Raw genomic sequence first — 19178 nt, 5'->3', positions numbered from 1 at the left:
AAATATCTAATATTAATATTAAAAAAGAAAGTTACTATAAATACAATGTAATGTCCTTTATCTATCTATCTATCTATCTATCTATCTATCTATCTATCTATCTATCTATCTATCTATCTATCTATCTATCTATCTATCTATCTATCTATCTATCTATCTATCTATCTATCTATCTATCTATCTATCTATCTATCTATCTATCTATCTATCTATCTATCTATCTATCAACTTTTATTTATATAGCACAATAAAAGCAACAGTAGTTGTACATTTTGCTGTACAACAGGATAAATATCTAAAAAAAAAAAAAACAATAAAGACCACAAAACAAATGATAAATGGAGTTTACATCAAAAACACCAATCAGAAAAATTCAACATTAAAACTCAAGGACAGTTGTAAGCCTATGAAAAGATGTAGGTTTTTTAACTTAGATTTAAAAACAGACTCTGTGGATACTAGTCTTAGAGATAAAGACTATTCCACAATTTTGGACCAACAATAGAACCGGTATTGCTTCATCTCTATCTGATGTGTGAGTCACACTAGACCTCATTTTGATGTCTTCCTTTGTGATGCGCTGCTTGAGTTCTGCTACTTTCCAGTTAAGTTCTTTGTTTGCAATGGAGAGTAGGACGAGGTCTGTGGTTGTTTTGTGCTCTCAGCGTGATAAATCGCAATTTTATTTCCCCACAGTAATGAACCAAACGGTAGATTTCTGACAGCTGCAATACACTTCAAAAGGGCAAATGCCTAAAATTTAGACTCAGAGAGTTTAGAATTTGAGAGTTTTTGCTCAGTCATACAACAGCATCATACAAATCTGAATACCTGAAGGGTCATATCATGAGAAATTAAATTTTCCTTTACATCTTTTTAAATATGATTTATACTATGTACAATACCATGCTGTAGGTTTTGTTTCTTACAGTAGTAAAAACAAACTACTTAAACTACTTAAAATCTTGTGCAACTGTAAATTACCAAAAAGTGTTTTTTTTTTGGTGCAAACAACATTACTAACATTTTAAGTGGATCTCAGGAAAAAATACATTTAAAATAATTGTATATATTGCTTTATCTGTTATGTATGGCACTCTATTGTACTCTTAAATAACAGCTAGTAGTCAGTCACTGTTGTTTGGGTACTTTTGTATGCATTTTATGGTAAGCACATCTCCATATATGTGTGTATGTTTATAATATCCAGTCTGTATGTCACACTACAGATCCTCCACAGGACAACGGAGGTTCAGAAATCTTAAAATACCTCTTAGAGATTTCAGAAGGAAATTCTGATGGTATGTATTAATGTATATGTCATTTTGTTCTTCACTGTCATTCTCCATCTGCCTGCATGTTTAAGTATGATAATGTTAATTATATCTCAATTTTATTTCAAAAGTATTTAGAGGTCTTTTTTTAAAGCTTTTTCTTTTTCACATAACATTTTTTTAGAAGAACATACGATAATTTCGTAATTAATCTTCTTGTGTCCTCGCGCTGTCCCATCTGTACTTCTGTTCTTGCATAGATACTCCATTAGTGCTGTCAGAGCTTCTATTTCTCTAAAAGGAATTTCATATAGCCAAAAACACAAAATGCTTGAATGTTCATTGATTCTTATGTGTTTTATCTCGCCATGGATTAATTCAACTTTGGAAACAGTTGAGGGTTTATATGGATAACTGACTGACTGACTGAGTGAGTAATTTCCCTGCAAATGTTGAACTCTTTGACGCCTTGTATTCGGTAGCCAATCAGTGGGACATTGCATACAGCGGGCCTGCCACAGAGTGCGAGTGTGAGGATTTGAAACCCGGCACAATGTACAGACTGCGCACCTGCAGTATCAGCACGGGCGGCCACAGCCAGGTAACTCAAATATATTACAACAGCTGTACACCACATCTCAGCTGTACACCACATCTGTCCAAATGGACTCGTCAGAAAGAAATGCATTTAGAAAGAATGAGAGACTATAGCTGTACATTTGTTGGAAAAAAGTATGTGGATTTTAATTCACAATAATAGAGAAACAGACGATTACAGACTATTCATTCATTTTTTATTGAACACACAATTTAAATATTCATAGTGCTGAGTGGGAAAAGTATGGATTTTAATAACCGTCCTTTGACAGAATTAACCTCCATTAACCTTTTCTAATGTAACTGTGGTGCACAAAGTTCAGGAGAAATGTTCAAACTGTGTTAGCTGTAAACGAAATCAAAACATATCATTGCTTGTTTGATGTTGTGACTTTTGAAAATAAAGATTGGATTACATTTTATGACCAATTTGTGTAGAAATTCAGTCCAAAATGCACTATATACACTACAAAAGTTTGAGGGAGATAAGGTTAATATTCTTAAAAGAAGTCTCTTATGCCCATAAAGACTAATCATTTAATCAAAAATGATTACAATCTGAAATAACTGTCCATTTATTCCTGTGATGGCAAAGCTGATTTTTCAGCATCATTACTCCAGTCTTCAGTGTCACATGATCCTTCAGAAATCATTCTAATATGCTGATTTAGTGCTTAAGAAACATTTCTTATTAGCAATGTTAAAAACAGTTATTAAAAAATATTTTTTGTGGAAACCCGTAATATATTTTTTCCAGGATTGCAGGATGTGCAGCATTTATTTGAAATAGACATTGTTTACTGTTATTATTGGTCAATTTAATGTGTCCTTCAGTATAAATTACATACTTTTTGCTACAGTTATATACTAATTGTTATGCTTGTGTCCCTGCAGTGCTCTGAGAGTCTGCCTGTGCGTACACTATCTGTAGCTCCAGGACGTTGCCAGCCTGCCAGAATTGTGGGTAAAGCCAAGCACAAAGAAGTGCACTTACAATGGGGTAAGATTCTTTGAAACGTAAACTCTTTGTCCCTCTAATACATCACACTTCTGAGATTTTTTTTTTTTTCATTCCTTAGCTTCCATTTCATATTCACATTTATGCTTTTATTCGAAGCAACATACAATGTATTCAAGGTACATTTTTAGGACAATTTCCTTGGGAATTAAACCCACACTAACACAATGCTGTATGAGTTACGAGATCAAGAAACATTATTAAGTTGGTAATTTACATAGACCCAAGATCTCTGCAGTTTCACATTTATTTGTGATGATGTGAAATTACATTTCACCAAGCCCCTCTGTGGCAATCCACAGAATTAAACCCTTTTGTCATAATCAGAAACAGCATAAGATCACATATGTGCACATATTTTCCAGTAGTAGACTAGAATTGATTCTCTTGAAGTGCTCTTGACTCACTGACTTCCTACACAAGAATTATCGGTAGGTAGTTCATTGCTAAAGGCCATAGCGGGAGTGAATTAAGTTCTGGGTCTGTGGAGCTGCTGATTCCAGACTTTCTAAGTGAACACTTTGGATTCAGGCTTTTGGACAAGAAACTTTACACTGAAATTGTGAAGATTGATAAAGCTTGATGTTGTAAAGAAGTGGTCAAATCTGCTTTGTCTTAGAAAAACTTAAACCCCTTACTTTTGTTATAAAATATGAATTGAACCTGTAATTTCTGTGGTACTGAAGTGCTTTGTTTCTGTCCCTCGTCTCAGACTGTCCCTCCTCTGAGGGGGCATGTGAGGTGAATGAGTACAGTTTGGAAATGAGGGAGGGAGAGTCAGAGCCCACCGAGGTCTATCACGGCTCTGATCTGGAGTGCACCGTGGGCAGTCTGCTCCCCGGCGCCACCTACAGCTTTCGCCTGCGTGCTGCCAACGAGGCAGGGGTGAGTGAGTGCTCAACAATTCAATAAGCAAATTGTGATTTCTGAAGCACCGCCACTAATAATAATAATAATGCAACATTTAAAAAAAAAAAACATATAAATTCATCAACTGCACTAATTGACTAGTCAGTTGTTAGACAACCATCCTGTCCTATCCCTACCATAATGCACCTCAGGCTCAGTTTTCAGTTAATCACAGCACCTCGATCTTCTGTTTATCGCATGAATCGTCTAAACCAGCCAATCATTATTTGAATCCATTTGGAATTAGAGGAACCCGTCTAATTATAAATATGGCATAAAAAGTTGAAATTATGCGATACTAAGTTATAATTTTTTAGATAAAAAGTCGAAATTGAGATTTAAGTCATAAATTACGTCATAATTATGTCGAAATTAAGCATTACTTACAGTAGTCAATAATAACCTATTTTTGGTCAATTCCACTTGTCAAAGTGATTGTCTCAATTTCAACTGCTAATGTCATAATTTAAACTTTGTATTGTACTATATTTGTATTTCATAGTTTCAATTTGTCAGAATTTCAACATTTTTAATCTAATAATTATGACTTTTTGGTCTCTTTTAGAGTTTATAATCTCATAATTCTAATTTACCAAAGCATGATTTTTTTTCTCTTTTATGTGGCTGAAGTTGACTTACATACTGTAGATATCTATACAACGTCAAGAATTTCTCCTTGATTCTTCTCTCAATATGCTCAAAGTTCAATCCAGCAGTGTTCAAGGAGGCAGAGATCAACTCTGGCTGTCTTTTTTTTTTCTTTATCTTTTTCTTTGTTCAATTTAAGTAGTTTCCTGTTTCTCTTGTAGGAGTGTTAATACAGCATTCAGAGTCAGCTCTAGAGCCAGAAGACTGAATTTAATCATTTTCTCTGTTTACTTTTCATTGTTTGTGTGAGGCTAACTCCCAAAAGTGAGGAATCGATGCGTCTCGTATCCGATTGCGGTACTGGAAACATGCTTTGATTTCACAAGGGTGTAATGCAAGATTGGCTCGGTCTTAAGTGTTTTATTTGTTTTTCACATTGCATCCTGATAGAAATACACCTATGAGACATTTCATGTCATGTATTGAATATTAATTTGCACTACTCTCTCTCTCTCTCTCTCTCTTTTTTTTCTTCTGCTCACAGTATGGGCAGTTGTCTGAACCAACAGAAATAACAACCGCAGCTGGTCCTCCCAGCCAATGTGCGGCCCCATCCCTCACCTTATTGTCCAATACCTGTGTGCTGGTCAGCTGGGAGGTAATTTATCATTTTTAAGTCAGGCCCATCAATAATTGGACAGAGATCATACATTAACACATTCAACAAAGAAATACTGTCAGTATTGATGGTCAGATGAGCTGAAGTACAAACAATCAGCCAATAATTTGTTTATGCACTTCCTCTCTTTCAGAGTCCAGAGAGCTCAGGGGCCGACATCTCTGAGTACCGTCTGGAGTGGGGCCGAGAGGAAGAGCCCATGGAGCTGATCTACTGCGGCCCTGACACGCAGTGTGAGATCTCAGACCTGACACCTGCTACTCATTACTACTGCAGACTACAGGTATTACTGGACTGAAGGGTTCTTTTCATTTACACCATGTTTATTGTTCAACAATTCCTTTACAGTGTGGAAGAATTTATTGCTAATGGGAAATGTTTTGTTGAGCCAGTTTTACAGACAGCGCCTCTAAAGTGCACCTTTCTTACGTTTTCATAATGCCTTTAGATTGTATTAGAAATGTCCTGTGATTTTGACTTGATTTGTAATGAATGATATGGCTATATATTTTATTACTATAAGGCGCAGTGCCCTTAGGAGTAGGAAAGTAAAAAAAAAACCTGATTGGCTCACAATGTGGTTTTATTATTACTTTTACATGGCTGCGGTGTGTCGCTCTACTGCAGCCTCACGACTCAAACCAAAATTAGAAAAGTTGGATTAACTTTGGAAAGATTTTTGTGACATACATAACATATTTGGCATTTGCTCTCGGCTATTTTAGCCCATTTAATTATGACTGGAGTAGTAAAAGTATGACAGGAAAAGTTGAAAAGAACAAGGAAAGTTGACGCTTCATTAACTCTATCATCTTGCGCACTGAGGCTGTAAAAAGGTTCTTGTCATTATGCTTTAAATAAATGAGATCGTGACAGTCATTTCGAGATGATATTATATGGTGAAGATTAACAGCATAATGATCACTATAATCATTTTCATTTAATAGGAAATATTGTCATGCAGCTCAAAATGCTGTACAGAAATGGAATAAAATGAATAACTCTTAATTTTTAGGTGACATTTATTCTTACTGCACAAGAAATCACATTAGGGTTGTCAGTGGATTTAATTATTTAATTGTGATTAATACAGTAATTTTTTAGGGAAAGGAATCTAAATACCAGGCCTAAGTGTAATTATGTTTGCCAATTTGTCATCATTTGCTGTAATTTTTTATAAATCACACAGAAGTGAATAAAACATCATAATGTTGAACTAAATAAATGTCAAAACACAAAACAAAAGCTCAATTTTAACATTATTAAATATCAATTCAGTTTATTGACAGCCCTAAAACAATTGTATTAGTAAAAGCACATTATACTGCAAGTTAAACCTTGTCCCTTTCTTTAAAGGCGGCGAATCAAGCTGGTGCAGGACCGTACAGCGAGCACACAAGCTGTCAGACCCCTGCCACCGTTCCCGACCCGGTCTCAGTGTTGTGTGTACTTGAGCACGACGCCACAGATAGCGGCGTCTACTCACCTTCCACATGTCTGGCTTTGAAATGGGACGAGCCCTGCAACAATGGAGCGGAGATCACGTCCTACACTCTTAAACTGGGAGAGCAGCTCATCAGCATGGGCACCAGCACCTGCCATGTGCTGCAGAACCTACAGCCTGACAGTGAATACAGGTGTGTACATACACACTTAAACACACAACCATGAACCATTTTGACACCTCCAGGTTGTCCACTAGATCACATTTATCGTGTGATTCGCTTAAGCACTTTTGTGGCTTAGCTTACCGACTGCTTCTGAGCCGAATCTGTGTCCTGCTGGGAGTAGTTACGCTCCATCTCGGGTCTCATTTGCATTCAGTTGTCCATTTCAGCGAAGCGTGACGCCACAACCACGTCACCCCGCTGCATGTTTCCTCCCCCTGCCCAGGAGGACAGTGGGTAAACAGCAGAGTGTTAATGATGCTAATCGGTAGCTAATGAAAGGAGATGGCCGGAGGGCAGATTTTGTGTGTGTATCTAGGAAGTGGTGTCCATAACAGGACATCTATCCCTGCATGAGGCCACCACCGTGCACATTGAAGTGTCTCCATCAGACAGCTTATGCAACCCATGTTTTTGTCTGAGAGCTTTGATTATAGTCTTTAAATTAAAGCTCTGCGTGGGGATGATGATTATTATTATTTTATTTTTTTCAGTTTCATCCCACTGGGTCTTGCCGATTTTGACTGTATGTCCACCTGCTTCCCAATTAATGCTTTTCTTCCTGCCTACTCCCTCTCAATTTATGCTACTGTTCAAAAGTTTGGGGTCAGTACGATTTTTTTAAGAAAGAAATTCATACTTTTAATCAGCAAGGTCACATTAAATTGATCAAGTGTGACCATAATAACTTTTGGAATGATTCAAAACGTTTCCATTTCAAATAAATGTTGTTCTTTTGAACTTTCAATTAATCAATCTTATATTTCAACATTGAAAACAATAGAAATGTTTCTTGAGCAGCAAATCAGCATATTAGAATGATTTCTGAAGTATCATGTGACACTGAAGACTTGAGTATTGATGCTTACATTTTAGAATATATGAAAATAGAAAACAGGTATTTTAAATTGTAATAATATTTTAGAATATTACTGTTTTTATTGAATTTTTTATCAAATAAGAGACTTCTTTCAAAAACATTAAAAAAATCTTACCAACCCCAAACTTTTGGACAGTAGTGTACGTCTCGTTACAGTATTACCATCTTTCCCCAGGTGTCTTAAATTTGTTGTCATGAAGCTTATTCTCAATAACACTGTATTTGTCTGCTGTTGGACTTTCTCTCGGTTAGCATTCTTCTTTTTTTTAGTAATTGATTTGCTTTATGGAGAATTTAAAAATAAAATAAAACCGACGGCAGGCATCCATTCACAGATTTCATTATCTGATACCAGCCTATCTCTGTAATCTCCTCCAGTGTTCTGACTGACCTAATGGCAGTGTAACCTCAGAGCAGACGAAATAGCAATGTTCAGTATATTTAATACCTTGTATTAACACAAATGGCTTAAGGTAGTAATGTTTTGCTTAAAACAGATTTGCTTAAGTGATCAGTGACCTCAAGTAATATAGAATCTCAAATATTAATTCTCATTGATTCAGAGCAGAGGTCTTCAACCCTGCTCCTGGTTTTCAGGATCCCTTGAAAATCACAAGCTGATATGAACTTTGCAGGGCAGTCGATCTCCAGGAGGGTTGAAGACGTTACGTTTTTGAAGATAAGTTTTTGAATCTCCAGTTAAGACTATTGAACCACACTGTATGTGAATCAAGAACCTGTTTTTTTTTTTTTTTTTTTGGAGCCAGAACTGGTGTCAAGCAGGCTGTACAGCCATTTGATCGCTCTTAGATTGATTATATCTTTTGTCATTAGGGGCGTACAGACTAATGAAATCTTGTGAAAGGTTAAAGTATGTTTGGTTTTCAGTTAAATGTCAACCAAACAGTCCGGTGTTGTGGGAGAGCTGCTGTTAATTCCACTCCAGACTCCCCAACCCTCCAATTTTTTTTAAGCCCAGAAATTGATTTTGGTTCCATTTGATTTAATAACATGACAGGGCATTATCCTTGAATGATGGGATCCTACCCAAAGCACTTTCAACCGACAAATATAAATTTGATTGAGCTTAGCAAAGGGAGAGTTAAGGTAGTTATTTGCATCCTCAAGTGAGCGAGATGTGGCACAGTGTGTGAAGAGGTCGACTGCATTTCATTTCATATCAAGTTTGAGTCGGGTGAAGCTACAGATTACTGTGTAAAATGAGAAATTAAAACATTATTTTGTTTTTACTACAGTCAGTTCATGAAGTCTGCCTAGTTTTAATATTGTGTTTAGTATTATGACTCAAAGTATATTTTTTCCTTTCGTCATTGGTGCATTCAGTCAGTTAGAAATAACTATGAAATTTTATTTATATGATTTCTACCACTTCAAGCACTGATTAAAGTGTGTCAATAGGAGATTTCGTATGCTTGCTGTGCCATGGAAATGCCATGAAGTGTTACACATGGTTAACAGCAAAACTAGGGTACATCTGTTGGCCTTTTGAAACCCCCTGCCCTCCATCCATACATGCATATTCAGATGAAGCTGCTCATTTGAGAGTGTCATCTGCCTGCCTACTGCATGAATGTCAGCTGTAAATGGAGGGGAATGTTTAACACATGCACATTAATCAGTGTAGTTTAGTGACTCACACATTAGCTCTGTTATAGTTATTTTTGGAGGAAATTCGGCAAAAAATAACCATGTGATAATGCCTGGTGGTCCGTTTGATAAAATATTTACTTTTACATAACATGAGGAGGTCCTGCTCACTGATATCAGCAAAAATTGAAATGGTGTATCTCTAGCAGTATTTCTACCGTTGCACCATTTGTACAGGTAAAATTGCCCGGCCCTAAAGATCACCTGATGTACATGGTTTAAATGAGACTCTCTGTGCTGTCAGTCTGCAGATTCAAGCAGTGAATGAGATTGGTGCCGGTCCCCTCAGCCCTCCCCTGCTGGCCCGCACCAGGCCACTGCCACCTGTCCCTCCCCGACTGGAGTGCACTGCTGCAGGACCCCAGAGCCTCAAACTCAAGTGGGGAGACAGCAGCAATGCCAAGAGCCTGCTTGGAGAAGAGATGGTCTACAACTTGCAGATGGAGGACAAGAACAGGAGGTCAGTTCATTTCAATCACACCTTATAAATGGCAATAAAGGCACCGCTAAAAGGAAAATTGATTTCATTTTGAGAGCACACTTTTTAGTACATTGAAGCAATTTAGTCAAGGTGAAATGTCATTAGATGGCAGCAATATTATTTTAACATTTAACATTTTTTTAGAAATTCGTGCTGATATTATATTCCTGATAAATATTATAGGTTTTTAGGCCTTACTGTTATAGATGTACCTGTAGATTGGTCAGGTCCCTAGATTTTTAACCTACCCAAGTTTCAGTTTGGCTCACTTCCTAATTTAATTGTACTGTTGATTGTTTTTTCTTGGCAGAGTGGCATGTTGGCAGTATTTGTGAGTGGGCAACAGGCCTGACAGATGGGCATTTAATAGAAAATATAATGAATTCCCCAACCAACACTGTCAAAAATCCTTTTAGTGTTAGACTGGTAAATTTACTAATTATTTTAATGATTCTCTTTAGCCAGTAACCGTTTTGCTTCAAATGGATAGCTGATACAAGCATTTATCTTTACCAAAAATGCACCAAGGGTAGTTTATATGGTTTATATATACAGTACCATTTAAAGGGATAGTTCACCCTAAAATGAAAATTCTGTCATTAATTACTCACCCTCATGTCGTTCCAAACCCATAAGATTTTCGTCAATCTTCAGTATGCAAACGAAGATCTTTTTAATGAAATCTGAGAGCTTTTCCTGCATTCAGTTATTTATTGTGTCTTATTGTGTGCAGAGACTGGAAGTCGCAAAATGAAACGTCATAGTCATAAACCGAGGACTATCAATTGGTAGCATAATGTCCCCTTGACTTTGTGTCTTAGTCCTGATCGAATTATAGCGTATTTACTAAAGGCCTAAGATCCAATTGCCATCATCAGTGTGCATTAGAGTTTGGTAAACGTGTTTTTTTTTGTTTTTCCGTTTTTTTGTATTTGCTATGTTAACAATGATTGATTCAGCTGTTTAATCAAAATTAGATGCCAACTGTGCAATCGGGAGAGTCTCGATTCAGCACGGCTCTGAAATGGACTCTGTAATCCTTCTGCTATTACACATTTTATTTCTGTTCAGATTACCATAGTAACCACAGATGTACGATCCAATCCATCAAATGAAAAATAGCAGATATTATCAGACCACTTCTCTGTGAACCAATATTCTTTTGAAAGATCCTTTCTTTTGGATTTTATTTTATAATTCAGAAGGTGATCTGTTACCACGTGTTGGAGCTGGATCTGCACAAGATTGATGTTTAGTGCTATTCCTTCATATGCACATAAAGAACCTAGGGTCCTTGGTAGAATTCCAAAATAGACCAGCCTTGGATGAAAAGAGCATGAAGAGGAGCGTTTGAAAGGCTTCGATGAGAATATTAAGCATAACCTGCAGGTCACTGGTCTGTTACCTTGATCTAATTAGTCCGATGTCAAGCTGGCAGGAATCTTGACATTGGCAAAATACCTCTGGAAGCAGTCATTAAATAGCAGCTGTTGCTTTGTTCTCTGTTTTGACCTGAGGTGTTTGTGCATTAGACGGATGGTGTTGTGCTAGGACAGGACATGGCATGAGGATACCCAGAGCTCTCTGCCAATACCAGAAATTTTCACCTAATTTATTGTAATTGAAACCCAAAAAAGGTTCAATTAAATGTTAAATGTCTGGGGCTAGTATATAATGTCATTGTGTCCTTTTTGTCTCAGAAATACACAAATGGGCATAAAAGCGCATTCTTTAACATTTTGTTTTATGGTTTTATTGACATTTTTGTTTTTATTTTAGACAAATGTAGCTCATTGTTTAAACGGGTGACAATTGTCAGCAAAATATTCACAAAGCAGTTAATGAAATAAATTGTTTGGATGATAATATATTTATTTATTTATTTTATTGTAATACTTTTTTTTCAGCAAGGACTTATTCAATTGATCAAAACTGACAGTAAAGACAAAAAAAAGTGTCACAAAAAAAAAAAAATTAAATTATTGCTGTTCTTTTTAAACTTTCTATTCATTTAAGTATCCTGAAACTAAATGTATCACGATTTCCACAAAAAATATTAACACCACAACTGTTTTCAGCATTGACGATAGTAAGAAATGTTTCTTGAGCAGTAAATCAGCATATTAGAATGATTTGAAGACTGGAGTAATGATGCTGAAAATTCAGCTTTGCCATCACAGGAATAAATTACATTTTAAAATGTATTATATTAGAAGACATTTATTTAAAATTGTAATATTATTTCACAATCGTACTGTTTTTTACTGCATTTTTTATCAAATAAATGCAGCCTTGGTGAGCATAAGATACTTTTTAAAAACATTTAAAAAATCTTACCAACCCCAAACGTTTGAATAGTACGAAGTAAACTGGTAAATTACGCACCATTAACATAAATAAAATGTGTGTGTTTTAGGTTTGTCACAATTTACAGAGGCCCAAGCCACACGTATAAGGTACAGAGACTAAGCGAGTCGAGCAGCTATTGTCTCAGGATTCAAGCTGTGAGCGAGGCAGGAGAAGGGCTTTTCTCTGAAATACACACCTTCCATACCACCAAATCTGTTCCTCCAGCTCTCAAGGGTAAAGTATCCTCATACAATAACATCAACATATTGCTTCATGCCACATATGCGCTCATGTACAGTACTGGATGGATACTTATTGGCTGTTTATTTAGCTAAACTTGTATATTATCCTTTAGCTCCCAAAGTGGTACAGTTGGAAGGGAATGTGTGTGAGGTCAGCTGGGAGAGCATTCCACCAATGAGAGGAGACCCCATCATCTACATCCTACAGGTGCTGGTGGCCCGAGAATCCGAATACAAACAGGTGAGATTCCATTCTTCAAATCTGAATTGTCTATAGAATAGGACCATCGATTAGCCAGTGATTTATCTCATGACGTCTACAATTTATCGCAACACTTTAACACATTCAGTTCATTTCTACAGAAACATCTTCACATTCTCTTTACTCATCTCATTTGCATAAAAAGGAGGTGGTATATTATTTTTATGAAACTGTGATGGGAGAATTTTTGTATTAAAGTAGACAAATGTGTTATGTGATTATTTTGCATAATTGCTTTTAGTTTGAGACATCCATTTAGTTTGTATTGCAGCATTTTTTATTTATTTTTATTTTTATTAATATCTCCATAGCTTTGACAAACGTTATGACTAACACCAACACTATGACAAATGTAAAAAGTTTCTTGCTACTCTTTGCAGTGCATTGTTATTCAAGCAAAGAGAAAGTGATGGGATATGTCATCCCCACAGACTGAGTCTGAGATAGGAGTAGAATGTTGGGTTTGTGTCCTCCGCCTAAGACTATTAGTATTCTGTGGATGGTGCTGATGCCACCGCTGATGGCTTGATAGTGACTAACAACCAGCTCATCTATCATTCTTGATACAATTGAAGGAAACAACAGCCCACATTTAGACAGTAGAGTAAGTCGACATGTAGTTTGCAAAGGTACTTATAGTTAGTAGAATGCCTAAATTGGACTATTGAAGTAGTGTAACTGTTTGTCCTTTTGTGATAGTCGTGTTTGAGTCCCTGGTTTGTCACAGAGGGAGGATTATTGTTATTCTCTGCACATATTTGTGTCAGTTCTGTTACAAATGTGCTGTCGTTTTACATTTAATGGCCACATTAGTAGATCAGCCGGTGAATCTAAATCCACTGAGCATTGAGCGGCTCTGAAGGCCACGAAGTCTCTCCATGGAGTTCTGCATGACCGCTTCTGTCATGACCAGAGCAAGCCAATCAGATCCCTTCCTTCTCTCATTTATTTCTCTGCTAGGGCCGAGAGCACTGTCTAATGTAGCTGGCATGGTTCCTATTACTGTGCTAATGTGTGCCTTGTCCTGTCAGCTGTTAAAATGGATGCGATTCAGGAGCGGGTTGTTTGCATGTAAAGAGAAGTGAGAGTTTAATGGCTGCAGATGTTCTGTTTGCTCTGGTTCTGATGTTTCTGTGTGAACTCTGTGCTAAGGTGGCTAGCAACTAGTATGCATCTCAATTTCACCAGCTTATTCCACTATATAAAACATGTCAAAGTTATAGACAGAGTAGGGATCCAGCACAAATCCCGTCTACATCTCAGATCATTTTCTCCCAGTTAACTGTACAGCTGATGCATGTTCACTATACATTACTGAATTAAAATGATGTAATTGCCATTTAATGTTAAAGCTAGTTACAATTTTGGCCTATAATGTGTTAATGTTATGGGCGATAACCTATATAAATGGGCGATAATAAAATTCTGCACTGTTTTTTTACTCCAAATAAATCAAATTTAAAAAATGCTACACGTTAGTTTAGGAATCAACACATTATAATGTACAGTATGGATATTCGTTTTGAAATTTGATAAAGATTACATTTAACAGTTTTATTACCTTTTTTTAGTGCTTTTATAGATTAATTTGAGCAACAGATAATGTAAAAATGGAGGAAATGAGCATGAACAATATTCAATATTGACCCTATATCTAGTATTGAATTGAAAACACAGACGCTTAGTGATACAAATAGTGAAATCTTCCTGTGCTGTTATATGAAATGTCAGCACTCATGTGTATTTGATTGTATTTGTTCTATTAGATTCAGCTTGTTTCTAGTTTTATTTTGTCTGCTCATGAGTAATTGGCTTGTTTTTGTCAACTTTCGTCATCGCGAATTAACGGACGCAATTGCCGTCTCGGTTTTTCACGCTCTTCTGAACTCAAATGGCATCTGTTTCATTCCTCCCTGCAAATGGAAAAATGAAATAGTAGCTATCAAAAAGGGTTGCTAGAAACAACTTCTATTAAGTTTATCTTTTTCAATTCATTATACTGCTGAGAGGGACAGTTTCCAAATGTATTTTTGCATTGCTTTGAGACATTAGTGTTTTCAAAAGTCTGGTGTGCACTTCTACTTTTCCTCTTGGATCAAATGTTTAGTCGTCTCTGACCAGTTTTTGTAAAGCCTCGTGCCGTGCCACACATCTGGAATAAACATGTAGGTTTTAATATTTAGCTCCTGGCTTTGCTCTGCTATTAGAGCTGCATGGTGACATGAAACTCAGGATGTGCACGTAGTGATTTTTTTTTTCTCCATTCCTTTGTGTCAACAAATTAAAATGTGTCCATAATCTTAACAGTGAGTAAGGAAGGTACAAATTGTGAGTGGCTTTCCAGTGAAATTTGAACAGCTGTTGTTTGGCAACCAAAAGCAGCCACATATGACCTATTCTGCATTCTAATCAGACTTACTTCAATGTTTGTTGAATGTTTCATGTTAGTATCAGCATATCATGCATGTAGCTTGGAGGATATGTTTTCCTGGTGAAAATCATCTTTTCTGTTTAGGTTTCTTATCTAGACTCTCTTTCATACCTTATATATTTCTGTGGCATATAATGGCATTGTAAAAGCTACAGGATATGAAAACTCTCGCTCGCGTGAGGAATGCACCATATTGACCACTATCTGTCATACTGACATAGAAAGGCTTCCCTATGTTCTTTAATAAATGTTGAAAGCTCCTTTTCCTAATATTACTTTTTGTGAATTATACTTTATCCTGATGGATAGAATCTCTAGTTATATCCAAACGTTCAATGTTATTCATACTTTTATGCTGTTTTTTTTATAACATTTACATTTATTTGAATTAATACTGATTATGTAATGAAAGTATTATTATGAAATACATTAATAATAATAATAATAGTTTATTATTATTATTATTATTATTACAAAGAATTATTATTTTTAAAAGTACATGCTTTAACAAAAATGAGCTTCATATTTATTTTAATAATGCAAATTTTTGTTTATTATTTAAAAACAATGACATGTTTTATTTAATAATTATTAGTATTTTAATAGTATTAATAATTAAGTATTATTGTTAATTATATATATTTAATAATAATTATATTAATTGATAACTTAAATTTTCTGCTTTTAAACCACAGAAATTATGAAATTTTCTGTGATAATCAACATTATGCTACAAATGCAATAAGCTTAACTTGTATTGAACCTGTAAACATGAACAGTTCCTGATGGTGACCAGTTGGAGGTTGCAGTGAGTTTTATGCAGTTTGAGAATATGCATCTGTATTTTTCACAAACTTACTTTCTTTCTTTCAGTTATATAAGGGAGAGGACACAACCTTCCAGATCTCGGGCCTGCAAAACAACACAGACTATCGCTTCCGCGTGTACGTGTGCCGGCGGTGTCAGGACAACACGCAGGAGCTTTGTGGACCCCTCAGCCCATCCTCGCTCTTCACACTGCGGCGTACAGAGCTTTCGCTGCCTGGAGAGCCCAGCTCCACCGAGACCCTGAAGCCCAGCGGCATGTTCGCCACGGACGAACGCTTCGCGGCCGTCTTAGTCGGGGCTTTTGCGGCCCTATCCTTCCTCATCGCTTTTGTGGTGGAATACTTCTTCATGAAGTGAAGATATTAAAAAGCAACGCCAAACCAGCAGCCAGCCCAGAAAGAAAACATTTACGTTTCGGGTAACGCACGAACACTTAAAGTATACATCCGATGCGACGTACTGTAGGCTGAGAATTTTATACAGGCTCTCTTCTTGTCTTTTATCCACTCTTTCTCTCTCTCTCTCTCTCTAATGCCTTCCAGCCTGCCTGTGCATCGCTGTGTCACTCGCTCTTTTACAGCGTGTGGATTTTGCTCTAAACTCTTGGGGAAGCAAAACCACATCATCAAGCCTTACGAAGAGTTGCGCGACGGCCTGTTTTTGCATGCTTCGTTTTTTTTTGTATCCCTTTAAGTGTACGTATATGTTGGGTGGAAAATGTATCGGTATTTTCTCCACGTTCATGGCCTTCCTTTTGTTTTATCCAAGTGTGCTTCACAGCATTTGTTTCACAGCCATATACGAGTTGTTGGAATCATAGCTTTATCATGGTGTAAAACCCACAATCACAGTCCACCCAGTGCCATTTTTAATATACACGATCACGTGATCTTCACGTTTTGTTTGTGCGTCACAGTACGCATCCTTCTCAGAAACACGAAAAAAAAAACGTTACCGTAGTAAGACTGTTGTAAAGCCCCCCTGCATTAAGCTGCCAAAGCAAGTGTGGTTTAAGTGATGCTGCTATTGTGTGTTTATATTTCCTACGAACGGAATCAGTTATCTAATATATATATATATATAGATACAAATATAAATCTATAAGATTCTATAGAGCTATTGTAATATAAGTAACAATGAGTTTGAAGTAGATCTCTCATTTGGAGCGTGTCAATTCACAATCTATGGTGCTTTATCTGTGGTCAGTAGTGTTGGCGGACGAGGGTAAGGGAAGTTTGACGTCCTCTGCAACCACGCACCTTCTTTCCGCCATCTAGTCCTAAGGTGCAGTGACACAGAGCTACTTCTCGCCCCCCGAATGACTTGGCTAGGCTAACGTCGCCCTCTCAGACTGATTCTGGGCTCTGTGTGGTGGCTGGAGTCACAATAGTTTCCTCACTCTGTGAATGGCGTTCGTCCCCAGGACTTCGCCCCCTAGTGTTTCGTCCGCGGCCTGTGTCAACGCGTTGAATGTTTCATCTTCTTTGAACCCGTGAAAGCCAGTTGCACAGTTCTAAGGTGCTTTTACCAAGGTTATTGTCAAAAGCAGCAGTGAATTCCTCCACCCGCTGCACCTGATGTTCATGCCAAAACAGCCTGATGTGCTTGCAGTGCATCTTTAGCCAAGTAAAAGGTACAAACCAGCAGTTCCCATCAATCCAAAGAGTTTCTCCCACATTACACTCGCAGAACCGGTTAGGTTTCGAAAAAGGAGAAATAAACTGACAGCCTGTATTGTACCTCAGGGACCTGGACTTTTCAGAGGTGGAGAAGTAAATACTATGTTTCTGAGAGGGTGCTGCGAAACACTAAACGTTGCCGAATGATTGTGATATTGCTGTCATCAGTAGCGTCATTCCGTTGTATCTGCCTCTGCAGTTTGAAATGCATTTATTTGATCTGTTTTCTCACCTAAGCTGTGCCTTGCTCCAGTTGTTCGTAAGCAAATCGTTTACTAGCTCAGAATACTTTTGCCAAAGTTAATGGGAAAGTAAGGTATCTTTCTTTAGGGTTATTTATACTATCTATTGCATACAGTACTTTAAATGGCAATTAAAGTGCAATCTTCATTTATTTATTTTTCAAGAAATTAAGAGATGTAGTTATGTACTATTTTTTTTTTTTTTTCCTCTCTCTTGTAGCATGTTTTTTTGTTTTTTTTTTTATGTATTGTAGATTAACGATAAAGGCCAGCATTCCTTTCATTCATAATTCTGGTTATGTTTATGTCTTTCTTTAATTGGGAACATGTAGCATGTACCATGCTGAAACATTTATATATAACCAAATGTCTGTTCATCTCCTATTACAAAGTGCCGAACTCCAGTTAGTTGTCTTTTCATAGAGAACCGTAGCAAATGTTTAACCGTTTATTTTTTATTTGTGAGTGTGTAATGGGACATACAGTACATACCTACATTTGGCATTGCTAAAGACTGTTATGACGCTTATGTTATCTTTCTGTTTGCCAAAGCGGAAGCTTGTCCACTTTTATGTTGCTTTTTATGGTTATTTAAAGGGTTACTTGAGAAATCCTTTGTGACACTAGAACATCATTTCTTGAAAAGGAAAAACGTAAGTTTAAGTTAAACTTCATCTGTGACTACACTTTGTTTTTGTGGTAAAAATTGTGCCATTTATTTGAATAATAATCATTCAGAGGTGAAATCATGCCGTTTCACGCCGAAAGGAAAGCAAAACAATCAAGTGACATTTCTCATTTCCTTTTATTTTCCAGACATGTCATAGCGCAATAGTGAATTTATTCCAGTATTTTTGCTAAGGAATTATATATAGAGATATATAGATATATAGTATGACAACTAACAGAAATGAAGCACTTTTTAAAGTGAAACATTAATCTTTATTAGATTTATCTTGATAAAGCTGTATTTCCTAGTCAATGTTGCGATTGCTTTCACATGGAGAGTGTCATGCCGTAAGAAATGTCTGTTAAACTGGCCCACACAGGCTTGAACATATTTAGTGAAAAGTCTGAAAGTACATTAGGGTCCTTTTATTGTTAGTGTTTTTTTTTTTTTTTTTTGCCCGTTATGGAAGTAGTGTTTGGTCCTAACCAAATTTTTATGTTTTCTGTTAGTTTGTTTTCTTATTGGTAAAAGAACACACAACAGTTTTGTGGCCCAAGTATAGTTTTGTATTTTTATATTGTATTTTATTCCGTTTTATCTCTGTTTTGTTTGTGCTCTGTTTTAAATATGAAAATGAATTTGAAAATGATGGTTTGGAGATCGGTCAGCTCTGTCATCCCAGAGAAATGTATAGAACCGTAAGTGTATTCAACT

At 36.5% G+C, this 19178-nt stretch overlaps 1 protein-coding gene across 4 annotated transcripts in view; it reads left to right on the top strand.

Annotated features, from left to right (window-relative positions):
* The window catches only part of fndc3ba (fibronectin type III domain containing 3Ba), a 133790-nt gene extending 116978 nt beyond the window's left edge, over nucleotides 1-16812 (top strand). For all 4 annotated transcript variants that reach the window (XM_081374927.1, XM_081374928.1, XM_081374929.1 and 1 more), the window contains 11 exons: nucleotides 1230-1301; nucleotides 1757-1875; nucleotides 2766-2871; nucleotides 3602-3774; nucleotides 4931-5044; nucleotides 5199-5348; nucleotides 6422-6702; nucleotides 9525-9740; nucleotides 12178-12344; nucleotides 12466-12593; nucleotides 15919-16812. In XM_081374927.1, the coding sequence (XP_081231053.1) occupies nucleotides 1230-1301; nucleotides 1757-1875; nucleotides 2766-2871; nucleotides 3602-3774; nucleotides 4931-5044; nucleotides 5199-5348; nucleotides 6422-6702; nucleotides 9525-9740; nucleotides 12178-12344; nucleotides 12466-12593; nucleotides 15919-16230 (1838 nt within the window). In that variant the 3' untranslated portion in view covers nucleotides 16231-16812. The remainder of the gene's footprint in view (nucleotides 1-1229; nucleotides 1302-1756; nucleotides 1876-2765; nucleotides 2872-3601; nucleotides 3775-4930; nucleotides 5045-5198; nucleotides 5349-6421; nucleotides 6703-9524; nucleotides 9741-12177; nucleotides 12345-12465; nucleotides 12594-15918) is intronic.
* The last annotated feature ends 2366 nt before the right edge of the window (nucleotides 16813-19178 follow it).

This window comes from Scardinius erythrophthalmus (assembly GCF_964197995.2).
Source record: "Scardinius erythrophthalmus genome assembly, chromosome: 9".
NCBI classification, from domain to species: Eukaryota; Metazoa; Chordata; class Actinopteri; order Cypriniformes; family Leuciscidae; genus Scardinius; species Scardinius erythrophthalmus.
The sequence above is the reverse complement of the archived record's forward strand: the minus strand, read 5'-3'. Positions and strand labels throughout refer to the sequence as shown.